Raw genomic sequence first — 23,072 nt, forward strand, 5'->3', positions numbered from 1 at the left:
TGTCAGGCTTTAGCACTTGTTCCCCCGATATTATTCGAAATCCCAATGCGAAATATAATCGCCAAAGAAAGTAGTGCGTGTCCAAAGAGAAACCGCACTCTGTCTGGTCTTCGGACGCGCACTTCTGAAGAAATCCGTGCACGGTGGGTGAATTTGCTTCCTCTAATTTAAGGGCGGAAATTCTCACGATTCTGTTCTCTCAGGGAAATGAATAAAGACCGGCCGGACAACCAGGAAATTAGGCTTAACGAAGGTGCAGGAATGCACGAAATTGAAGAAATGATGTAAAAAGGAAATAATAAGGAAGAACGCTGTTGGACATAATATGGCGTAGTAATAATTGTCTGGAAGTTAACACCACAAAAATAAAGGTTTAAAAAAGCTTGTATGTAACTTGTACACAAGTCTTCACTTGAAACTAGCCATATCAGGACATTGATCCCTCCCCAAGTATTTAACTTAACTTGGCTACTATGTAGGCTCGTAGGCGCAGACTCCATGGGGCTTGTGGGGCTCGAGGCCCCTCCCCCCCTCGATGTTATCGATGTGGGGCCTCTCCCCAAATAATTTTGCTCAAGATAATCTAATGTATTATTTTGCTTCTCTTGTAAAGTTTACTCTGAATTGTGCCGCATGAACTTAACTTTAAATACACATTTGAAATATTCTAGACAATCAACTTGGGGGGGGGGGGGGGCTATGACCAGAGACAGCAAAACACATGACTTATTACTATATACTAAGTATGTAATTATGAGTATTGTTAACATTTTTTCTAAAGAGTTTCAAAAGATGTCCATGAACTAGGAGAGTGGATGGGACGTTCTGGCTACAAATGGCTCTCGCATGACATTCAGAACGAGATCATTGATATATTAGGGAGATCTGTTTTGCGCTCCGTGGTAGCAGATATTAAAAGTCGGGAATATTTTGCTATTATTGTTGACGAAACTTGACATATCCATCCGTGAACAATTGACATTTTGCATTCGAACTGTAAATGAAAATTTTAATATTTTTGAGGAATTCATGGTCTTTTATGAGATTTCGAATACTCCAGCCAAAACAAAACTTTAAAAAGGGAGGGAGTGAGTCATTCATTAATTTATTTCAGTGATCAGAAGCCCCCCCCAAATAATTTTGACAAGTCAGCGCCCCTCGAATAGGTAGCTGGTAGGGCCCATTTCATGGTAAGCTACTGCCCATCTCCCTCCCTCCACCTTATGTGGTAACGCAGTCACGATACGAAAATAAATTTCAGACATCAGATCCTGCTCCTTTGGTTGTTATGCAATCTTATTTCTTCTTAGAAGCAGTTAATCTGTTCTAGATTGTCACTTAACAATCCCAAGCAATAGAAAACTTGTTTATCTGCACGTCAATTATCCGCAACGTCAGTTATCCGCACACTGAAGAAAGCAAGGTTCAGTTTTGAACAAATTTAAGCAATTTCTTCAATTGTACATTGGATCAAGATGTGTTTGTTTATTTTAAATGGACCGGCAACCCTGCAGAAGGAAAGTTGAGTAACTGTTTGTTTTCTTGTACTGTATACGTATGTAGTACTGTGTACTGTATGTATAAAATAAACCTGTACTGTACGTGCTTTTCTTTGTTAAATAAACACATGTTTGATTATCCGCATAACCTTCGGTCCCAGTTAATGCGGATAAACTACTTTCTACTCTACTGTACCTCATGACTTTACATTGAAGGAAATGTATATACTTAATATATAACTGGGAAGGTATGCCAGATATCATGCTTATTTGGTCGATATTTGAGACTTTTTTAGCAGTCTAAGCCCCGCGACAGGTTTTATGTATTAATCCGCGTAAGAACTGCGCTCAAAATCTCCCGTGCCAGTTTTGCCTCAACTGCCAAGCTGTTCATGTCGGTGAGAAAATTGGGGGTATTGCAGCGGAACTATATTCTGCGCACACGTTTGAGTCTATATATGCGAAAAGTTGCTGCAAATTTAACATGTCAAAATCTGTTTTGCTGTTCCAAATATCCACGAGTCTTGTGAATAACGTCTTTTACTTGATTTGATCAAACCTCGCAATTGGATCAGATTCGTAGATATACATTTGTGACATTGACATGTTTTTAATATCATGACCAGTGGCGGATTAAGCTTCCTCGCCGCCCAGGCACAAACTTAATGTGCGCCCTTCTCAAAAGAAAAGTAGTAACTTATTTGCAGTATTTTTACAGGCTAATATAAAAATTAGTGAACATACTGAAATAAGAAAACAAAGGATAAAAATCAATAACAAACAATTCATTTTCTGTATGTGCTATAGGGCCTCCCCCATGGCGCAGTGGTAGCGTCATTGCCTTGTAATCAAGGGGTCCCGGGTTCGATACCCGGTGGAGGCACAAGTGGTTCGGATCCCACTTTAAACTGTAGGTCCAGTCCCGATTAGCCTTACTGTGCATAAAGTGGACTTAAAACACCAACTCTGTATGTGCTATACCTAAAATTATGTAATGTATTGAGAAATTAAATTCACCAGTCATAAAAGCCGCTTCCGCCTCACTTTGGTTGCTGCAAACTCGTGCATAAGTTCTTCAAAGTTGATGTGTCCATCAGTCAAGATGTCTGCTTCGATGTGGAGAATAGATAACTGGTTCAGTCTTTTATTACACATGGTTGAACGGAGATAAGTCTTCAGTCTTTTTAGGGCCGAAAACGAACGTTCAGCTGAACAGTTTGTTACAGCAGTACACAAATATATTCTTAAAGCAATGTCCACATTTGGAAACACAAACTGCAGCTTTTCTTTCCCTATGTTTATAACATTTCTGCTGGCGAGTCACAGATTCCTCTGGTCTTCAGAAGCCCCGCAAAATGCACACATTCGTTTGGAAAGGTTGATTCCAGATCAGTTTCATATGCAGCCTGAAGTTTAGCTGCGCCTTCAGAAATGACAGAAGTAGTTCTCCAAGGTTCCAAAAGATTTCTGCCTTGTTAAGAGTGCCAACTCGCAGTTTTTGTGTTCTTCAGAATTTTCGTGTGATGCTAGAATATTTAAAATGTTTTTCCAGTCTGAAATGCCGTGAGTTGCGATGTTTGTCTAGCCCTTGAACAACCAGCATGATGCACAATAAACGGCACCAGTGCTGCACGAATATACCAAATAATTCCGCAAAATTGATTCGACATTTACAAGTTTACAAAAAATTCACAATTATTTAAAAATCTTGTCTTACCTGCTATGAGTCTTTGCGATTTAGAAAAATCGTTTTTAGCATTCTGATTAATTCCACGTCTTAGAAGAATGTCAATTGTAGACTCATTTTCAGGCACCACTCGGCAGGATCGTCATTAACGAAATTTGCACTCTCACTGTCACAATCAGGAACTCCTACGAACTGAGAGGACACTACCTCAGGTGCACTTTCTTCCTCCACTAAACCCACAATATTTTCGACATTTTGCGTTTCACAGAGTTCACTCGATATAGCCGCTTCCACTTCAATTTTTGAACTGCTTTCGGAAATCACTTGTTCCTTTCGCCTAAAAAACGTGTCCACTGTACAAGCTTTTTCTGTAACGTTGATTCTCTTTCACGCTTTTCGTTTGCAAGTTTACGATAAGCCGCCCCACTTAACTTTGTTCGCTTCATGCTGCCTTCTGCATAAAAGAAAAGAAAAAGCACCAAATCGCAAACGCACTAGCAACAAACTGAATGCACCAGCCAGAGAATACAGTAAGACAAAAACTAGTTGCGGTCCACGCGAAAGCTGCACTCACTCACTTATCAGCAGTGTTTATGTGTTTATTATTTTTTTTTTTAAGACTGGCATTGTTACAGATGGGAGTTTCAATCAGTCTTCTTTCCTGCCTGGCCATTAACAAACGCTTAGTGGAATATCGAGGGGGTATGTATTTACAAAAACAAACCAACAAAGGTTGGGCAGCTTGCATTGTCATTGTAAGCGATAAAAGCCACAGCACGGGTTAAAAACAAATTGATTGAAGCCTGAAGGAGGCACAGCAAACGAAACATTTCTTGATAACACACAAATCCGATACATCAAGGTTTCTTTCGTATGAAGCGAAAGTGTTGCAAACGGTTGATTTGAAACATTGGTTTCATAGGTCTAAATTGTCACTGTGTACGTAAGACACTTTTTATTATTTTTGATATTCTGGAAAAAAAGATTTGCCGCCCCCAAGAGTTGCCGCCCCTAGGCACGTGCCTAGTGGGCCTATTTGGTAATCCGCCACTGATCATGACCGATATATTTCGGTTAAATATTCTGCAAGTTGTTCAGAAAATTTAGTTTGGAGATTATATCGATTCTATCTTTTTCCCAGAATTCATTGTCCTCGTCACGCTAGCTAGACATCTGAGGTTTTAAACCAAGGCGAATGGCCATATTGGCTTCGTTGCCAACACAACGAACAATTGCTGCGAGTTTTGATTCAAGACCCATTTGAATCCGGATTTGTGTGTGGTCATTGCACTGTGCCGAAGAAGATGCATACTTTTTAGTTTACATTAAGTTACTGAAGTACAAATGTCACGCTGTTGAATTAACATTCCTACTAAAAAAAATACTGTAAATAAAATTATTTGTTATAGTTACGTAGTAGGACGTTTCTTCTTAAGATTGCCGTTGGGTTCAAGCGTCTACGCTTAATAGTAATCTTTTTATGGCAAAATATGACTGCAGGCGTAGTTTGTTGGTCGCCATATTTAAATCCAATATGGCGACCAAGGAAATGAAATGAAAAAAGGGGCCCCGGATGTGTTGACCTCTATATGTATCCACCTTCAATTTTAGAAAATATTAGTTTCTGGAAATTTAAATTTGCATGTTACGCAATTCAACACTGACTCGGGATTTCACACTGAAGCAACACTTGTCACCTCCAATCTGTAGAAACACGTTCACTGCGTTCATCCAACAGAAGGAAGCAGCACGTGCAGCTTCTCATGTCATTTCAGTATGAAAGGTTGCATTTGTTTCTGCAGGTTTGTTTCGCTCTGAAATATTCCTTAATGTACTTCATTTACGATACTTTCATTTCAGAATACTATTCGGAGAAAGTCCATCATGCTTACTAATGTTAAACCAATGACCTTGTACTGCTCCAATAATTTGTGGTCTATAGTTTTTATTTTGTACTTTTAACTATAAATTTCACAACCACTGTTAAGTATTTCAAATTCTTTTTCCAGGTTTTGAATAGTATCGATTTCAAAGGGGCCTATGGGGGGGGGGGGGCAAATGCTCCTTTGCCTTATGGGCCAGCGTACGCAACTTAACAATTTTCAATAATTTCATTCTTTTGCACGCCACATTAACATAATTGTTCATTCTCGTGTACCGTTCGGATTCTCACTTTTGTGTACATATGTGGAAAGAAATTTATCATGGTGGCGTGTAATGAGTTTTTTTTCTCTTGCAAATTAGGACTTGTAATTCTGCGAAAAAAATCATAAATGCATGCGAAGCACGGTCACTGACATAACGCAGGTGATTGGCCGAGCGTTACTAAATTAACTTTAACGTGCGGCATGTCTTTGATGCATCGTCGTTTTAATTAGCACCTTCAGTGTAAGAAATTGTGCAACACTTTCACAACACGCTCGAATTGTTTGTCAAGTAATAATGACAATGAAAGCCCGTCCTTGGGTAGAATGTTTTTATTGTCCGCGTTTTGTATTACTCAGCCCAAATGTATGTAGAGCGTGCTTCGAGGAATTGCTACAAGTACAATCTAGTTTTTATAAATGGTGTGCTCGTACGAGTTTGCCGCCATTGTTTTTGTTTTTTTAGCCACTTCAGTATAGTGTTGCCAACTGTTAGAACATGTCACTACGAATAGTGATTTTTTTTTTTTTGTAAGAACTTAATAGACCGTACAAAAATTAACCTGAGAATAGTTGAACTGCGAGAATGTTAATATAAAACCCACTTTGGTGGCACCAGAAAAAAATGAGGGGGACAGAGGGGAGGGGCAGGAATATTTTGTGGGGATTATATACTTAAGGGGTCTTTCAGACCGAAGCGACACAAGCTCGCGTGTCGCTCGGACTGGGCCGATTTCTCAGTGGCGATCATAGTGTTGCCTCGATGCTGTTCGTGCATACGCTGTGAATATTCCTTACAGGGGCCCATGTGGATTTGGTCTGAATCCTCCCTGTCGCTTCGTACTGGAAGATTCCTTAGATTTGGTCGATTGACATACAAGGTGAAGGTAACATAAAGGTATTTTATGTACATTTGTTATTTAAAATCTCTCTTCTGCCACTTTTGACTAATCACGATGCAGAGGATATAGTGATAGATGGTCGGGAGTCGAACCCAGGAACTTCGGTAAGGAGAGGGGAAGTTCACCTAACGCGCTTGGCCACGGGAGCCACACCTACCAAGAAACAACACCATTAAGCCTTGTTTCCATGATTTGAAAATCTCAATATGCTGACAAAGGCAGAAATTTGTTTTAAAATAAAATAAATTTCTGCCTTGGTCAGCATATTGAGTTTTTCTACCAAGAAAGAACATAAAGATGTATATACTATTTATTTGGTTAAAATGTAACTATTTATGTATGCGGAGTACTGTTTGTAGCATAGTAACTATTTCAATAAGTAGTTCCTATTGATAAAGCACTTGGGAACTGTATGTAAACGTTGGTGTGGATTGACAATTACACTTGCTTGACGATATCCATAAGTGGCAATACTGAGTCAACGTACAATCATTCAAAAATTCATATTTAGGTTAAAAGGGCATTTATCTACTTTTTCATCGGGAAAGGGAAGATTGGTCGACAAGGAGAGGGCGGGCCTTCGTTCATGAGTATATTATTCTCCTAGAAGTTTTTTTAATTTTCCTCGCAAAAAAATCAGAACTGCGAGAAGTAAACCGCAACAGTCTTAACTAAAACACTCCTAAACATTAGTAGCTATTTCTACCCAAACTCGTATTTGTTTTAAAATTCTTGTCATTGTTGTTCAACGTTGTTTGTCATTAAGACTGATGATTTATTCATTCTCTCTCTCTCTCTCTCTCTCTCTCTCTCTCTCTCTCTCTCTCTCCTTCTCTCTCTCTCTCTCTCTCTCTCTCTCTCTCGCTGTGTGTGTATTCCTGTCTCTCGCTCGCAGTCTCAATGACAAGCATATCTTGGCACAATATTTTCTATCCTCATTTTGTTCGTCTCTTGAATCTCTCTCCCTCTCTCTCTGTCCCGTCCTAGCCCTTAATCTCTCGCTCTGTCCCGTCCTAGCCCTTAATCTCTCGCTCTGTCCCGTCCTAGCCCTTAATCTCATCTCTCTCTCTTCTCTCCCGTCATGCTCTCTCGTTCAGTCAGTCAGTCTCTGTCTCTCTGTCTGTCTGTCTGTCTGTCTGTCTGTGTGTGTGTGGGAGTGAGTCGACCTCCGTATTGCTCCCAACAAGTAAGGACATAGACACATCATAAGGAGATGGACGAGTTCGTGAGATTTTTGCACGGCAGTGATAACCATGCGTAGAACCGAACCAGGGTCTCCGGAATGTAGTTAGACGTCCTACCAACTGAACTACACTTGTGTGTAAACACTGTTCCTGTGAGAGCCTGTTCTCTGTTCTCAAGACGTTCAGTCTATCGATCCCGTCTGCCGTGTGTCGGCTGGAAATGCAAAACCGAGGTTCCAACCAGCGTGCCGTAGCTCTGCAGAGAGGGAGGGACTGGTTGCACTCTCGGGGGGAGAAGAGAAAGGGGTAAAAGCGCAACGCGACGTTGCGCTGGTCAGGATGCAGTAGTGTCTGCAGTCGATTCTCAACAATAGCATGGTGAATTTTTTCATGTAGGACAGACTATTTTTTTTTCCAGGGAGATGAGTACACTTTTGCATGGACGCAAGCAACTTATAAATTGTGGCAATACTTTATTTTAAATTATTTGAAAATATAAAATTTATATTACTTCCCAACGCCAAAATGCAAGCACAATGAAACAAGATGAAAAAATTAAGCACCAGTTTTCCAAGGGGAGCTCTTGCCCCCGGTGAATACGCTCAAGATGGTTATTTTTGATTGATTTGTTTATTTTACTTAGTTTCTGCTACTTTTGCATAACCGCGAAGATGATTGATATGATGCAATTGATGAAGGTACACTGTCAAAGAACCCGGGAAATTAACGATGATTGGATGAAATGGATTATAGAACATTAATGGATGCTTTAATAAACTGGAGGCCTCCCCGATGGCATAGTGGTAGTGTCGTCGCCTTGTAATAAAGGGGTCCCGGGTTCGATACCCGGTGGAGGCACAAGTGGTTCGGATCTCACTTTAAACTGTAGGTTCAGTCCCAATTAGCCTTACTGTGCATAAAGTGGGCTTAAAACATCAACTCAATCAATAAAAAAAATTAATAAAATGGACTTTTTTTAATGCAACAAAACACATTACAAACACACAAATTGCAACCTTATTTAAGTTTGTGAAACCACCACAATAAACAGAACATCTTGACGACGTTCTTAATCGCAGACTGAGATAAGCCATAACACCTTTCAACAATCCATTAGGAATGACTTTTATTTCCATGTGGATGTTATTTTTGAGCTCATCAATGGTCTATACCCGACTAGGAAACATCGGAAACTTGTAAAGTAAATCGGGTAACTTATCAGCGGCCGCACAATCAGTATTTCTATAAAATGCCGCAAGCCCAACTCCAATTTGCAATCTATTCCACCAAACCGTTTCGAAAATGGCGTAGTTTTGTTAAAGAAGAGTCTACAAGTGTTACCAACACCATGAGAATTTTTTCCCCACAGCAAGGAAAAGCGCCAGTTGTATTGAAACATTATTTACATCCATGACCAGGTCGTGGCTTGAACCCAAACCTATCCAGTGTTTGGTAACGATTTATTTGTAACGCAGTTACTTCTTACAAGTAACTGTAACTCGATTACTTTGTCAAGTAACAAAATTAGGTTACTTTACTTGAAATTTTGTATTCTTAATATCGTTACCTCTATATTTTCATATTTAAACGTGGTTGTAATTATAATTTAATGATTTTTTAGGTGGTAAGGAGTACAAGAATTAGACTTTATTGCAATTCATGTTCGAGTTATATCTTTTAGAACCTAGACTAAAATTAGCTTGGTTACTTCGACCGAAATATGTTAATTCTCAAACTAAATAATACTAAAACTGAGTTACTCTTTTAAACGAAGTTACTGTATCTGAATTACTTTTAAACGGTAGCTTCCTCAACACATACACTCATGTGTGTGAATGTAATTTTGTACACCCAAAAATTTCTTCTGGAGTGACAAAATGAAGATTCCATTAAACCTAAGAAATTTAACTGCTCATTTTTTCTAATTCAAACACCTAAGTCTTCATCTAACAGGATGACGATTGATTTAGTTCGTTTTCTTGCTTATATTATGCTCTCCATCCAAGCTACTGCAGTGAAGGCGAAGATGCTTATTCCAAAGCCGGGGCTTTACTCTTCAATATCCCTTAAGTCAACGTTGTTTTTAATAGATGTAGCCAGTTAGAGAACGCAAGTAAATTCTTATAAATTTGCAAGTTAAATTTAAGAATATTGTTGGTTCTATCAACACGGAAGTACACAGGCTGAAGTGCTCATCAGATTGCAATTTTTTTTATGGTAACAACTGGAGAAACTCTGAATCAGAGCTGAACAATTTACTTTGACGTTTTTTGTTTAATAATTGGAAATTGCTTTAGAACAGCAAATGAGAATGCGTATATAAGATACAGGACGGGGGGTCCATATACTCATACCATCAACATGGATTTGTCTCTCTTGTAAGACTAAATAGCATTGATTATACGATCCAATATTGAATTTACATTATTTATCCGAGCACCGAATGTTTCGTCTTGGTTCAACGAAAGGCAAATTTTGACCACGCAATCGAACATAACCCACATCCTGTGATGGTTTGGGCGAGAATGGCAAATCATTTGTTTGGACCGTATTTTTTTTCTCAACAAAGACCCAGTTAATCGGGCTACTTATCTCCGAATGGTTGCTTCCTGAACCCCGGGGAAAGGAAGCTCACACCTCGCTTCCTTGTGACATCAAAGTCGTCTGAATCGAAAGGCTCCCGAGTAGCACAGTTCCCCCTTCTCCCGCCAGGTGTCAGTTCGAACGTCACCCACCGCAGTCTGGGGCGCAGGTACACATTGCGGAAGCAGAAGGCAGACTCAACAGAACATCATAATGCTTTCCACCTATTTACTACAGGGAGGTTATTGCAGCATGCCACCGCTTCAGCATCGGCCGCTTGCCGGACTAGTCATGCAACAGGTGCCGGCAAATTGCGTAACAGATAGCCCGTAACAGAAACCGCTTGTTTTGTAATGTTTCCACTTTTCACAATTACAGTTACAATTACAATTGAAATAAGCACGTACCTTGTCGTACGGATGCAGGAAAAGGTGTCCTCCCAAATACAAATATTTCCGGCACCTTATTTCTGACATCTAATCTTAGATTAGACATCGCTACTTTATCCTCAGTTGACAGAAAGGGAAGACAGCATCCCGGCGCATAAAGCAAACCGAAAGCGTAAAATGATATTTAAAAGTAATAATAATGATGATCACTAACCTCCTGTGTTATAAGAGATGTTGAAAATGACTTCCTTCAACAGCAATACAACACGTTTCTTAGGTTCAAGAGATCCTGTCTATCGTAATCCCTGACCACTTTTCTGCAAGAATTCGTTTTCACGTAATTATCGTACATAAAAACTCTATGTTCAAGACTATATTTGTTTAACGACATAAGTAATGAATGAATAACAATTAACACACAATAAAGCACTGGCCACGAGTAAGCACATTACAATAACACAGTATAAGCAACACGCGTACTGATAAATGAACAGAAGTGAACATGAACGTACACTGACGTCTGGTAGCCGACAGTGTTGCTAACCATTTTTCGGCAATGTCCCTACAGACGTAGTCAAAATGTCCCTACAACTGACCAAATGTCCCTACGCCAAGTAAAGTGACTAAAAAAAAAACACCTCATGAGCATGCAAACAGAAGATAAAATATACACATTTACTTACCAAATCTTTCTGCTCGGTGCTTCCACAATTAATGAAGGAGCGAATTTACAATACAGGACCTCTCCCCGATTTTTTGTAATATTTCGCATACTCACTAATTGAGGCCTCCTAATCACGAATTTGAAGTTAAAATTTGGGGGGTCACGTGTAGAAATTGCAAAATAAGTGACATTGAGTGGTCCGCGATCGGCACGATTGCTTATTATTTACCGGAAGATTTTGTGTTTCCAATACTTAAAAAACGAAATATACATTCCTGATATTACTACGACCCCAAATTTTAACTATGTTTGCCTATCCTAACCTAACCTAACCGTACCTGAATGGTTCGTGGGGCTATCCGTCAATGGTTTGTTGGGCTACCCGTGCATGTTTTTTTCGAGCCCAAATTTTAACTATGTTTGCCTAACCTAACTTAACCTAAACTTACCGAGAATGGTCAGTGGGGCTATTCCTGAATGGTTTTGCGGTAATTGTGATTACGAACCGATAAAAAATATTATTTTCGTAGCACTTTAACGGCAAACGTTCATCATCGAAGACGCCATTTTCGTATCCTGCAATTTTATGATTGATGTACTGTTGCCAAATTTACCTGTAATCAAATCAGTTCTTCTACATCGTGATTGTCGCTGTCACATGTAAGCACGTTCTTTGGGCAATATACTGAAATCCATAAGTTTATTAATTAGCCCACAGCCATCCTCCTGCACACTCCACCTAACAATCTGTACAACATTAACAACTTTTTTACTGTTCTCTTCCGCCATTCTTACACGATCCATGCTCTCCAAGTATGAAATCAACAGTGTGGCAACGCTGTAGACAGCGTAACTAATTTTAATTTGTTCATATCAACAAATATGGCTACCATACTTGTATACGGAGAATCATTGCGAGAATTGAAAAGCTTATTTTACAACTTCTACACGTTAATGAACATTTTTTCCCCCTCACCCCAACATGTTAACTTGAGATAAATAATCACGAATAATTATTTCGTGAGTATAAGACGTAGCATAGAAATTACAGAAGGGTCCGGTATTGTAAATTCTTGCCTTAATGAATAATAGGGGTGTGCTGGACAGAATTTTTTGGGTCGGGACGGGATCGGGACGGTAATTTTTTTAAATCCCGACATTCGGGACTGAAAAATTTGCAATTTCCCGACCAAGTCGGAAAATTTTCTGGACGGGAAATGTTCGAAATTTCCCGAAGCACTGGAAATCTCGAATTTTACAAGTCATTTTCACTTTAAGTGATTGTTTTTGCATTTCTAGAATAAAAACTTACAACTTTCGATAAGTTCCAGAAACTTACAAGGCAGAAAACGTCGAGAATTAACGACTTTTTAAAGTAAAGAATCCAGCACACCCCTAATGAATAACGTTGAGTCGTTTACTGTTGATTATGTTATTTGAAGTCATACATGCTGCTGCTGTGAAGAGATAGATGTTGGTTGGTGATGCTGTATTTCCTGCATTCTTTAACAATTTTGGTCCCATTTTATTTCCCTTTTTTGTTTTTGTATCACTTAACATTGAAAATATTCTTTCCGTTTCCGCGTTAGAATGCGGCAATGTTAGCACTATTTTCGCGAGAGTGGAAATGTTTTCAAAAAGGAACTTGCCTTGAAAGTTTTTGGTAACCGATAACATGTTCCAAAATTCTGATGGAGATCTGTTAGTTAGTTCTTTTTTCTCCTCCTCGCTAAAGTATCCAGATAAACTAATTCATAAAATGTAATTTACCAAGATTGAAAAAAGTACCTACGTTTTCCCTCATTTGGCAAAATCTGTCCCTACGTTCCTACGCGGGCGAAATTTAGTGAAAAGTCCCTATGCGTAGGGACATGTCCCTACGGTTGGCATCACTGCCGACACGTGCAGTATGAAGCGCCATCTCGCGGCTGACAACTCACCCAACCCCCGATAAGCTGCAGGCGCTGTCGCGACAACTGAGAATAAAGTAGCGATGACTAATCTAAGATTAGACGTCAGAAATAAGGTGCCAGAAATATTTGTATTTGGGAGGACACCTTTTCCTGCATCCGTGCGACAAGGTACGTGCTTATTTCAATTGTAATTGTAACTGTAATTGTGAAAAGTGGAAACATTACAAAACAAGCGGTTTCTGTTACGGGCTATCTGTTACGCAATTTGCCGGCACCTGTTGCATGACTGGTCCGGCAAGCGGCCGATGCTGAAGCGGTGGCATGCTGCAATAACCTCCCTGTATTTAACTATTCATCAGGAGCCGCGGTGCTCTAGTCAGTAGGGCAGTCTTTGACTGCCACGTGGGAGATCAGGTTTCGGTTCGCAGATTGGGTGATCTGTCGGAATTTTTCCAGCCTTGTCCGTGCATAAAGTGGCTCTGAGATTCACCCAGACTCATATAAATGGGTGCTTTGGAGTTGAAGCCGACCAGAGCATAGCACTGTTCACACAACCTCCACAAATGGCAGAGATCGAGAGTGTGTGGGCTGTGGAGCCCTACCTTCACGTCTGCTTATGTGCCTTCATAATTTTATCTTGCCAATGCATGATATTCTAGAAAATAGGGTATCATTATCTGTGGCGTGCGCAGGATTTTGGAAAGGGAGGGGTTACGTACACTTTTTCTGGTAGTCAGCTCTCATTTTGCCATCTTTTCCTACCTTTGACGTTCTTTTTTTTTTTTAAGAATACTGGGTCAAAAGGGGGGTTATAACCCCCACCAACCCCCCTTGGGCACGCCACTGATCATTATTCTATACATTTCTCAATATATGTGTGCACCATCTTCTGGGAAGCTCCTGTATTCCGACAGATTTGTTTTGGCCTGGTGCGTAGCACTCATACACTACACTTGTATTACATTCTAACATACAATTGATTTTTCAAATATGCGAGACCATGAATGCCTAGATATCTGTAGTTTGACATAAAACACTTCTGTTTTGGTATAAAAATAAAAAAGCAATTTTGATAAAATCTATGCAACTTGGCGGCAAAGTAACAGAGCGCATGTTTTTTTTCTTTCTGCAGTACCTGACTAAGCAGACTGCTGCCCTACGAGAAGTGAACGATTCCCGCCTTCGGATATACGAACAACTGGAAGTTAGCATTCAAGATTTGGAACGAACCAATCAACGATTAGCAGGCGAAAACAACAGCGACAAGAAGAAAATCAAGAGGTAAATATTTAGAATCGTAGGCAGTTTGTTTCGATATTGATGAAAATAGCATTTTGTTTCAAACTTTTGATGGTCGCTTTACTTTGAAATAAACAATGGCTAAGTATGTATTAACTAAAAATATATCTTCATTGCAAGACCATGGAATCTTGAATATCTCAGTTCGTTGAAAACTTACAAATATGATACATGCTGTTAGAAGAACCTTACACTTTGAGATAGGAAGGGAAAGTCTGCTGAGAGTGAGTAACAATGTGGGGCCGTAAGTGAGTAGCAATGTAGCATCATGATAATGCCCTGCCACATTATTGCCATTTACGCTCTTCCTTTCGGCTATGTAAAGGAGTTAGGCTTGGTACAATTTGTCATGACTTTGGTATGTGCCTGCTCATGTGTTACAGACCTATTCTTATAGGTGTTTCAGCCTTTATTTTGTTTCTCATTTGTCTGTTGGTATAAATGTTGGTCTGTTTCTTCCAGTCTCTGTGTCAGCATCGATGGTCTGGAGTCAAAATGCGAAGAACTGCAGAGGACATTGGACGAGATGCAGGTGGCGGAGAGGCAGAGAAGGCGACGCGAGAGGCGGCGTCTTGCTGTCAAGGAAGAATCCACACTCCGAAGGGTCATCAGCATGGAGAATGGCCTGTATCAGGTGAGGAGTTCAGATTCGCTAAGAATTACATTAAGTATTACATGACATTGTTTCTCTTAGAAAAATAAATGAACTTTCGTTCTGTTAGATAGGAAACTAACCAAATAAGGTACTGTTTGGTTGGCAAGACAGACTATTTACTAATCATGAGAAAATGGGGTAATCTACCCAAGAGATCTTTAAAAAAGGGGAGATCCCCTCCCCCTTGACATGTAATATTTAGCAATCACCCCTCCCCAAAAATAAGTTGTCAATTAAAATTTGGCACCCTTGTCACCTTTGATGTCTAAGAGCAATGATCACCTTCCACTGACTTCTAAAAGCAATTTTCCCCCTACCAAGGTAATCAAAATTAACAACAAATCATCATTTAGTATGAGGAAAATAGTGATCCTCCCTTTGATGCCTAAAGTTAAGGGATCTACCTCGGAGACATCTAGAAGCAGAAGAACTTTCAGTGAAGCTAGACCTCTTTAATAGCAAGTTATCTGGACTTTGATGGTAATCTAGAAAACTGATGTGGTGCATATATTGTAGCACTTGAAGACAACTTACTTAACATTGGAGTCCATCTTTGCTGCTAAAAGAACTTTTCAACAGCACCACCATCCCTTCATTTATCCAAGAAGCAAACCTTACGCAACTGGCATCACAATTTAAATTACTATTTGTCTGCGATTCAGCAGGAACTCTGTGACGGACTCATATCGTGAAGATAAAAGCAACGTTAACAATTCATATTTGTTGAAACCGTAAGAAGTAAGACCAACATTCATATATAAAAGGGGGGGGGGGATGGGGGCAATAATATTTTTACAGATGCAAAATATTACATGTTAATATTGTTTATGTATCAAAGGCACAGTGCCTAATTACATGAAAGGTGTGGGTTTGGTTTATTGCAGAAAATTCATTTGAATGAAATCAAGACTGCAGAAACACACACAACTATATTTTTTATATTGGTTTTATTTTGTTTATTATATATATTTTTCAATTTATATGTTAAATGAATATGATAACATTTCAGTGGTATACCGAAGATGACTTGAGGAAAGACAGGTTTTCTGATGACACTCAGCGAAGCTGTTCATTTTCTAAACTGTCCAAGAAATGGGTAGGCACACAGTTCAGGTTTTCAGCATGCCTGCATGCAAGAGTTTCATGCAAGATATACTGGATGTTCGAATAATAGGTATCCGAAAATAAAATCTAAATATATATTAATCATAAATTGATCTGTTTGGCCAATTTATCAAGGCATTCTCCACAGATGTTCAATGTTATACAATTATACAAAGCACATTGATCCTAACAGTTATAGAATACTCATTGTCAGTTTACTCTCAAAGGTAGCTTCTATCTGAAGTCCTGTGCTGGCTACATGCTTCTCATGTTGCATATGCAGATTTGTTAAAGTTTTGAAATGTGTGGCATGCGGGGAAACCAGTAGAACAGTCTTCAATTTCAGTGTGGAAGCTACTTATGTAAAGATTGTCTCCAGATTCAATCTTGCTGCATTTATTTCCTTGAGCAGCATTTCACCTTCTGAAAATACGAGGGTGTCTCCAAAAGAAACCAGCTTTTTTTTTTTAAAAAAAAAGCCAGGTTTTTTTTACAAAACAACCTTATCACCTTCAAAGTAATCTACATGACACAATACATTTGTCCAATCTGTGATTCCATTCTTGGAAACTCATCTGTTGTGATGGCTGACAGCTCCTTCCTCGTTTTTTCTTCACCTCTTCTATGTTGTCAAATTGCTGTCCCTTCATGTCCCTCTTCATTCGGGAACACAAAAAAAAGTCTCACGGAGCGAGGTCAGGTGAGTAAGGGGCGTGGGGCAAGACTCATGCTGTTTTCTTACATCGGCCATCACAAAAAACGAGGTGCGAGCGAAACTGCTTTTACGAAGAAAAATCAGTGACCAGAGACAACCTTCCCCAGCGAAGCCACTGAGTGTACTGAACTCGCAATGAGTTGCTCGACGCTTGCCTAGCGGGAAAAATTAGAACTATGGATGCTCCGCCCAGCACAGCGCTATTCAGTTGTTTTTTTGGGTACCCCCTCGTACATGCATTGTGGTATTTTTTTTTATCATTCACCAATAATTTTCAATAGTAGAACTTAATTATAAGCTGAGAAAGTGATAGTTGTACTGCTAACCTATTAAGACTTTCTGGAAAGGATTAAAAAATCGTGGAACTATTAATTGTCACAAAATTAAAAATTAATTCCAGAAAGTACTTTGCTATGTCCTCTGAAGGGGTTAAAAAGCATTACAGGGATCAGCTGTTTCTTATAGCTCCTTCCGAAACGACTTGCTGCTTCAGAGACTTGATCAGACATGCAAGGTTTTGTGCTTTTAAGCCACTTTTAAACTATTTTAATCATGTTTTTACTTTTCACGTCTCATTATTTTCTCCCATCCCTGAAGAAGAATAAAGGTTGATCCAAAAATTTGGAGGACAAACAAAATACTATCTTTTTTGTTGTACACAGTTCTTTCTTTTATGTAAAAATAGTAAACTTTGTTGCTATTATGCCATTTGTTCAATACAAGCATTGCTTGTAGGATATCTTAAACTACTAGTTACCACCATGTAAAATATACACCATGAGTGCATGGACGTCCGCAGGATTTTTTCCAGGGAGGGGCAAGGAAGGTATTTTTTCCAGGGGGGGCCAACATGGCATATTTTCCCCAATAATAGTGTTCATCCCTCAAAAAACATTGCTTAAATTTGAATTTATCATGTTCCTACAATAATTAACACACATTATTGTGGCTGAAATTAAATTATATGTGTGAAATATGTAATTTTTGGTTCACTTTCGTTTTCCAGGGGGGGGGCACGGCCCCCCCTTGCCCCCCCTTCCGGACGCCCATTCATGAGTGTAAACAGTATGTACATCATTTCTGCAGTTACATCTAATATGCCACAATGCATGGACAGGGATTCCTCAATTGGAATGACTGAAAAACCTTAACTTGCAACAATTATATATTAAAATATGTTCATAAATGTTAAACACAAAAATCTGTTTTTATGTATAAAGTTTTATTTTTGGATTCCTATCATCTGAATACCCTGTATCATGTGGGCAGAACATATTGCATGATTTCAATGCTGCAGAAAAACTTTATTCTGAATGTAACATGTTACTTAATTCCAGTCTTCCTTCTGAGAACCAATATTGGACTCTTCACTTCTCTGAATTCATAAGTAAATAAACATTCTAATTGCTTTCTATTAAGTGCCTTTCCCGCATAGATACTAACATACCATTAGCAGCAAGTTCTAAAAATAGTGTAATTTTCTTTATGGAAGTTGAGTATATATAGATGAAAGTCTGAGGTTAAAATTTTGCTTTGACTTTTCCAAAGAAAACGATGGGGATTTTTTGAATGTAAGTTCTGTTCCTCGATTAATATTTATATTGCTTTTCTTCATGTATGTCCCCTTACTTCACATTATTATTATTATTTGTTTACGTTCTTGTTCTATCTGCTTCCTGACCCGTGTTTGTGATTTGCAGTTTTTAGGATACTAATAGGCAAAAGCTGAAAAACATTATTATGGTCCTGCCATTTCTGCATGCCCATGTCAACTGTTTGGATCACAGAAACTAAAAAGCTGTAAAAACATTTGATGAACTGATAGACCTACCAAATAATAGCTCATCACAACAAAAACCAACTCTGTAGGTGCTCTGTCTGTCCATGGGAGGCAACTATCAATCAAATGTGATCATAGGCGCAGACTCCATGGGGCTTGCGGGGGCTCGAGCCCCCCCAATGTTAACGATGTGGGGGCAGAGCCCCTCAAATAATTTTACTTAAGAGGATCTAATGTGTTATTTTTGCTTCTCTTGTAAAGTTTACTCTGAATTGTGCCACATGAACTTAACTTTAAATGCACGTTTGAAATGTTCTAGACCATCAACTTTGGGGGGCTGAGACTGGTAAACCATCAACCTGGGGGGGGGGGGGCTGGCTATGACCAGAGACAGCAAAACACATGACTTATTACTATATACTAAGTATGTAATTATGAGTAGGCCCTATTGTTAAAATTTTTACTAAAAAAAAGTTTCAAAAGACTATGTGCATGAACTAGGGTAGTGGACGAGACGTTCTGGCTACAAATGGCTCTCACATGACATTCAGAACGAGATCATTGATATATTAGGGAGATCTGTTTTGCGCTCCGTGGTAGCAGATATTAAAAGTCGGGAATATTTTGTTAACGAAACTTGTGACATATCCATCCATGGGCAATTAATATCCTGCATTCGAACTGTGAATAAAAATTTTGATATGTTTGAGGAATTGATGGGCTTTTATGAGATTCCAAACAATGAGGCCAAAACTTAAAAAAGGGAGGGAGGGAGTCATTCATTCATTTATTTCAGTGATCAGAGCCCCCCCAATAATTTTGACGAGTCGGCGCTCCTGAACGTGATTGTTTATATCTCGGAAACCAGCAAATGGAAGGGTTTAATTTTTCAAACTAAATCCTATACCCTGTCCCAACTATCTCTGGAGCAAGGCCATGCACAGAATCAGAGCAGGGGAGGAAATCGAGTGCGCAGAGTGAAGCAGTGCACGCTGCTGCGAAGGCTGGTAGTTGGTCACTTACCCCTCCATGCAATCCCGTTCCCTCTCAGGTGTTCGTTGGTGGAGCCTTCTCGTGTCACTATTTGCACAAGGACTTGTTTTTGTTCGCATGCTCCAGAGGTTACTGAGACAGGGTATTGTAAATGCAGCAATAAGCATATGCTTACATTTCTCTCAATGCATACAAACTATAAATATGAAATTTGGCAGATTGAAAGAACTGTGAATTCTCTACATGACACTGTATCCTCTTCTCAATCAGCTCATCCATTTACAAGTTCTGGTCAAGATTCTGAACCAGTTGATACCTATCGATATATCAGAAACTACTAAACGTGGAAACCTAAAATATAGTGGATAGAAAATGCAAAATTTCCCTTAGATTGTTTCGCCGCTTCATGGTCCAACTATTTATTACATAAAATACCCTGATTCTTTAGCAGATCCCCCATTTACAATTCTAATTTCCAGTCTTTCTTAAGCTGTGGATGTGGTGTGGGAAGTTAATTTCAAATGATCCATCTGACGAGACTTGAGAGCATGGGGAGAAAACTTACCATTTCGCTTATGGGAATATTATTTTATTTGTTCTCTTGGAAATATCAAATTTCCAATGGCGTAGAAAAACATATGAACAGAAAGAGAACAGGCTCAAGATTTAATTTCCGGTTGTAAAAATTTGAAGTTGCCTGCCTCTCCATAAGGAATATGTGGGATCCTGTAATACTCATTCATAATGTTTTTCACAGATCATACCTGGCTTAATAATCAACTTAAAAAGCACTTCAACTTCCAACATGGAGAGAAATTCATGCTCTCATTTTGCCTCTGTAGTTTTTTTCAGTAGCAGTGAAGTATATTGAAGTACTTGTCTATGCAGTTTTACATTTGGTACTTGCTATTTAATACAATTTGTATGTTCCATCTTTCTTGCAGTTTATAAACTTGTGCTTAACTAATTGGGAACTATACATTAAATGCATTGACTATTCTCATAGAACAATACATTTGAGAATAATAAGTCTAGAGCTAGGATTTTGATGCAAATGAATCTTTTTTTTTTTGGTAAGGCAGAAACATTGCAAAAGTAGACCCTTTTTAAGAGTAAAGGTCATTTTCTAAACTTTTTAAACAGTTTGTCATTTTTCGGCCTTTTAAAAGCAATCTTATGCATTTTTCTACATTTTGGTGAAAGAAGGGGCATTTTACATGCAAATGTAACTCTTTGAAGGAGAGAGGTTCCAGACTCTTGTCTCATTGCCTTCAGAGCAGTTCGGAACGCCTGTGTTTGAAGAAACAAAAATTCTGTGCAGTATTGTTAATACAAGATGTTGTGTAACAATTCAGCTCAAATAATGTGATTTCCCCCTCTATCAATAAATACATTGTCGCCGAAGGGATTATTGTTAAAAAACAAGTTTTGTGCTCTGTATCGGACATTTTGTCAGGGAAACAATTTGCACTCCATTGAATTGAAAGTGACTTAACAGCAAGTGATACTGTAAATTTCAAGTAAAGTTCATTGGAAGTCTAGAGAAGTTTTCCCATGTACAAGGCTCTCTTGTCCGACAACCAACAATCATTCATTTTTGAAAATTTGCATTGGATTTTCATTGTGTACTGCAACTCAGTACTTAAAGTGTAAAAGATGTCAAAAAAGTGAACTTTCTTACTTGTACAATGCAATGAACATGTGATAGATACTGTAATGTTAATTTGTAATTTGAATTTCTTTTGGCAGTTTATAAATTTTTTTCTACAAATCTTCCAGAATTTTTGTCATTTTTCTAAGTTTATAGGGCATTTTCTTGAATTTATTAGGTCATAAATGCATGTTTTAAAGGTCATATTTTTTTCAATTTTAAGGTCAACAAGATCCTAGCCCTAGTTATAACTATCTATATCATCAATATAACCTTTGCCTAGTTAACACAAAAATTCAAGCATGATAATAGTTAATGGGATTTATAACTATTTTGTGGTAATTGTTTCTTTTGTGTTGTCTACCTAACCATTTCTGTTGTCCACTGCTCTTTAAATTAAATTTTGAAATTAGAATGTACTCTCGTTCAGACACTGGCTCAGCTTTTAACTCTATAACCCTAACAAGTTGCGCCAGTTATCTGAAAAAGGAATATACCCTCAATGCTAAGCAAAAATTAAGGTTTAAAATAAGTTAAAAGGATGCCATCAGCTGCGGACATGATCAGTTCAAAAATCAAAGCAGGGCTGCCATAAGGAATGAAAGGCCATTTATACTTATTGCCTATTGTTTTATATATATAGGTGAGTGTTTATATATAACCCAGACTGTCACTGGTCCACCAGTAACAAAATTTGCCACTTGTGTTGAGTAAATTAAAGCAAACAATGTTTCTTCGTAAGTTTTTCTAGTTGAGGCCTTGTTTCGATGCTATATGCCGTTGAAAAATGTGTTTTAATCCTGTTTGTATACAGCCATGCACTACATATTCATTGTTTCTAATGGCATTTATTTTTTCCTGTCAGATAACATAACATGGGTACTCAAAGGAAATGCGATCCTTCCAGCAGAAAAAACTGACAGAATGAAACAAACCTCTATCAACCCTTTCACTCAATGAATGGTATTTGAAGGTTTGACTTTTTAAAAATGGATCCTTTTTTGCCCCTCCCTTCCTTAGTCTCTCAGAATCCTGATTCAGATTTGTTCCCTAGACTTATTGGAAGCGAGAGGCCCTCTGCAGTGGCAAGTGACATCCACTCCTAATGGCAGCCTTGAATCAAACGAAATGGTTTGTTTATAGAATTGAAACCTAGATCTTGATACCTGAACAGGGATACTGATTTTTTAAAGTAAACTTTTTAGGTTAACATTAATACAAAATCTAGTAAAGAAATATTTAAATGTAGCTATGTAGTGCAACATGTGTTTTTTTGCTATGGCTTATTAGCAAATACTTAACGAGTAAGCCTGGATAAGAAAAATTAATTCAGTTTGTATAACTTCTTGCAGCTTATTTTTAAGTAGTGCCACAGAAAATATTCACACCAAAATGAAGATTATTGTTTGTAGCCTGGAAATTTGGAAGTTCTCATTCTCAGTGTGTGTCTTACTGTGCATTATTTAGACCTTAACTATAACACTTCATTGGCAGTTAAGAAGCAAATGGTTCTAGACCTACAGTTTAAATTGGGACCAAAGCTAGTGAAATATGCCACCACTGTGGATACTTCATAACATTGTACTCCTCTAATTCATTATTACAATAACTTCATGACGAGTCTTCAGAAAGTTTTGACCTTATGATGTAAATGTACAGTAAGTCACAAAAAAATAGCACCACTGCATTTTTGCTCTATGAATTGTGATCTTCTGCCAACTGGACGATATAGAAAACAATTTATTTTCTTCTGAGCCTGTGAACCGGACCAGAGCAAGGGTGGAGCCATGGTTGCATACAGGGTGGATAAAAATTATGATTATTACGAGGCACATGCAGAAAGTAAGTTCCGATGGACTGTAAAATGAAAGACTAACATCAGAAGACAATGATTTTAATACTGTGGATTT

The 23,072-nt window shown here is 38.5% G+C and overlaps 1 protein-coding gene across 5 annotated transcripts in view; it reads left to right on the plus strand.

Annotated features, from left to right (window-relative positions):
* Cen (cerebellar degeneration-related protein 2-like) overlaps positions 1 to 23,072 on the plus strand; it is a 283,194-nt gene that overhangs the window by 238,048 nt on the left and 22,074 nt on the right. For 4 of the 5 annotated variants that reach the window (XM_083135893.1, XM_083135897.1, XM_083135898.1 and 1 more), the window contains exons 3-5: positions 14,098 to 14,246; positions 14,727 to 14,898; positions 15,929 to 16,015. In XM_083135893.1, coding sequence (XP_082992019.1) covers positions 14,098 to 14,246; positions 14,727 to 14,898; positions 15,929 to 16,015 — 408 coding nt within the window. The remainder of the gene's footprint in view (positions 1 to 14,097; positions 14,247 to 14,726; positions 14,899 to 15,928; positions 16,016 to 23,072) is intronic. The other variant, XM_083135896.1, reaches the window with a different exon arrangement.

This window comes from Lepisma saccharinum, chromosome 14 (assembly GCF_977018435.1).
Source record: "Lepisma saccharinum chromosome 14, izLepSacc3.1, whole genome shotgun sequence".
In the NCBI taxonomy this organism is placed as follows: Eukaryota; Metazoa; Arthropoda; class Insecta; order Zygentoma; family Lepismatidae; genus Lepisma; species Lepisma saccharinum.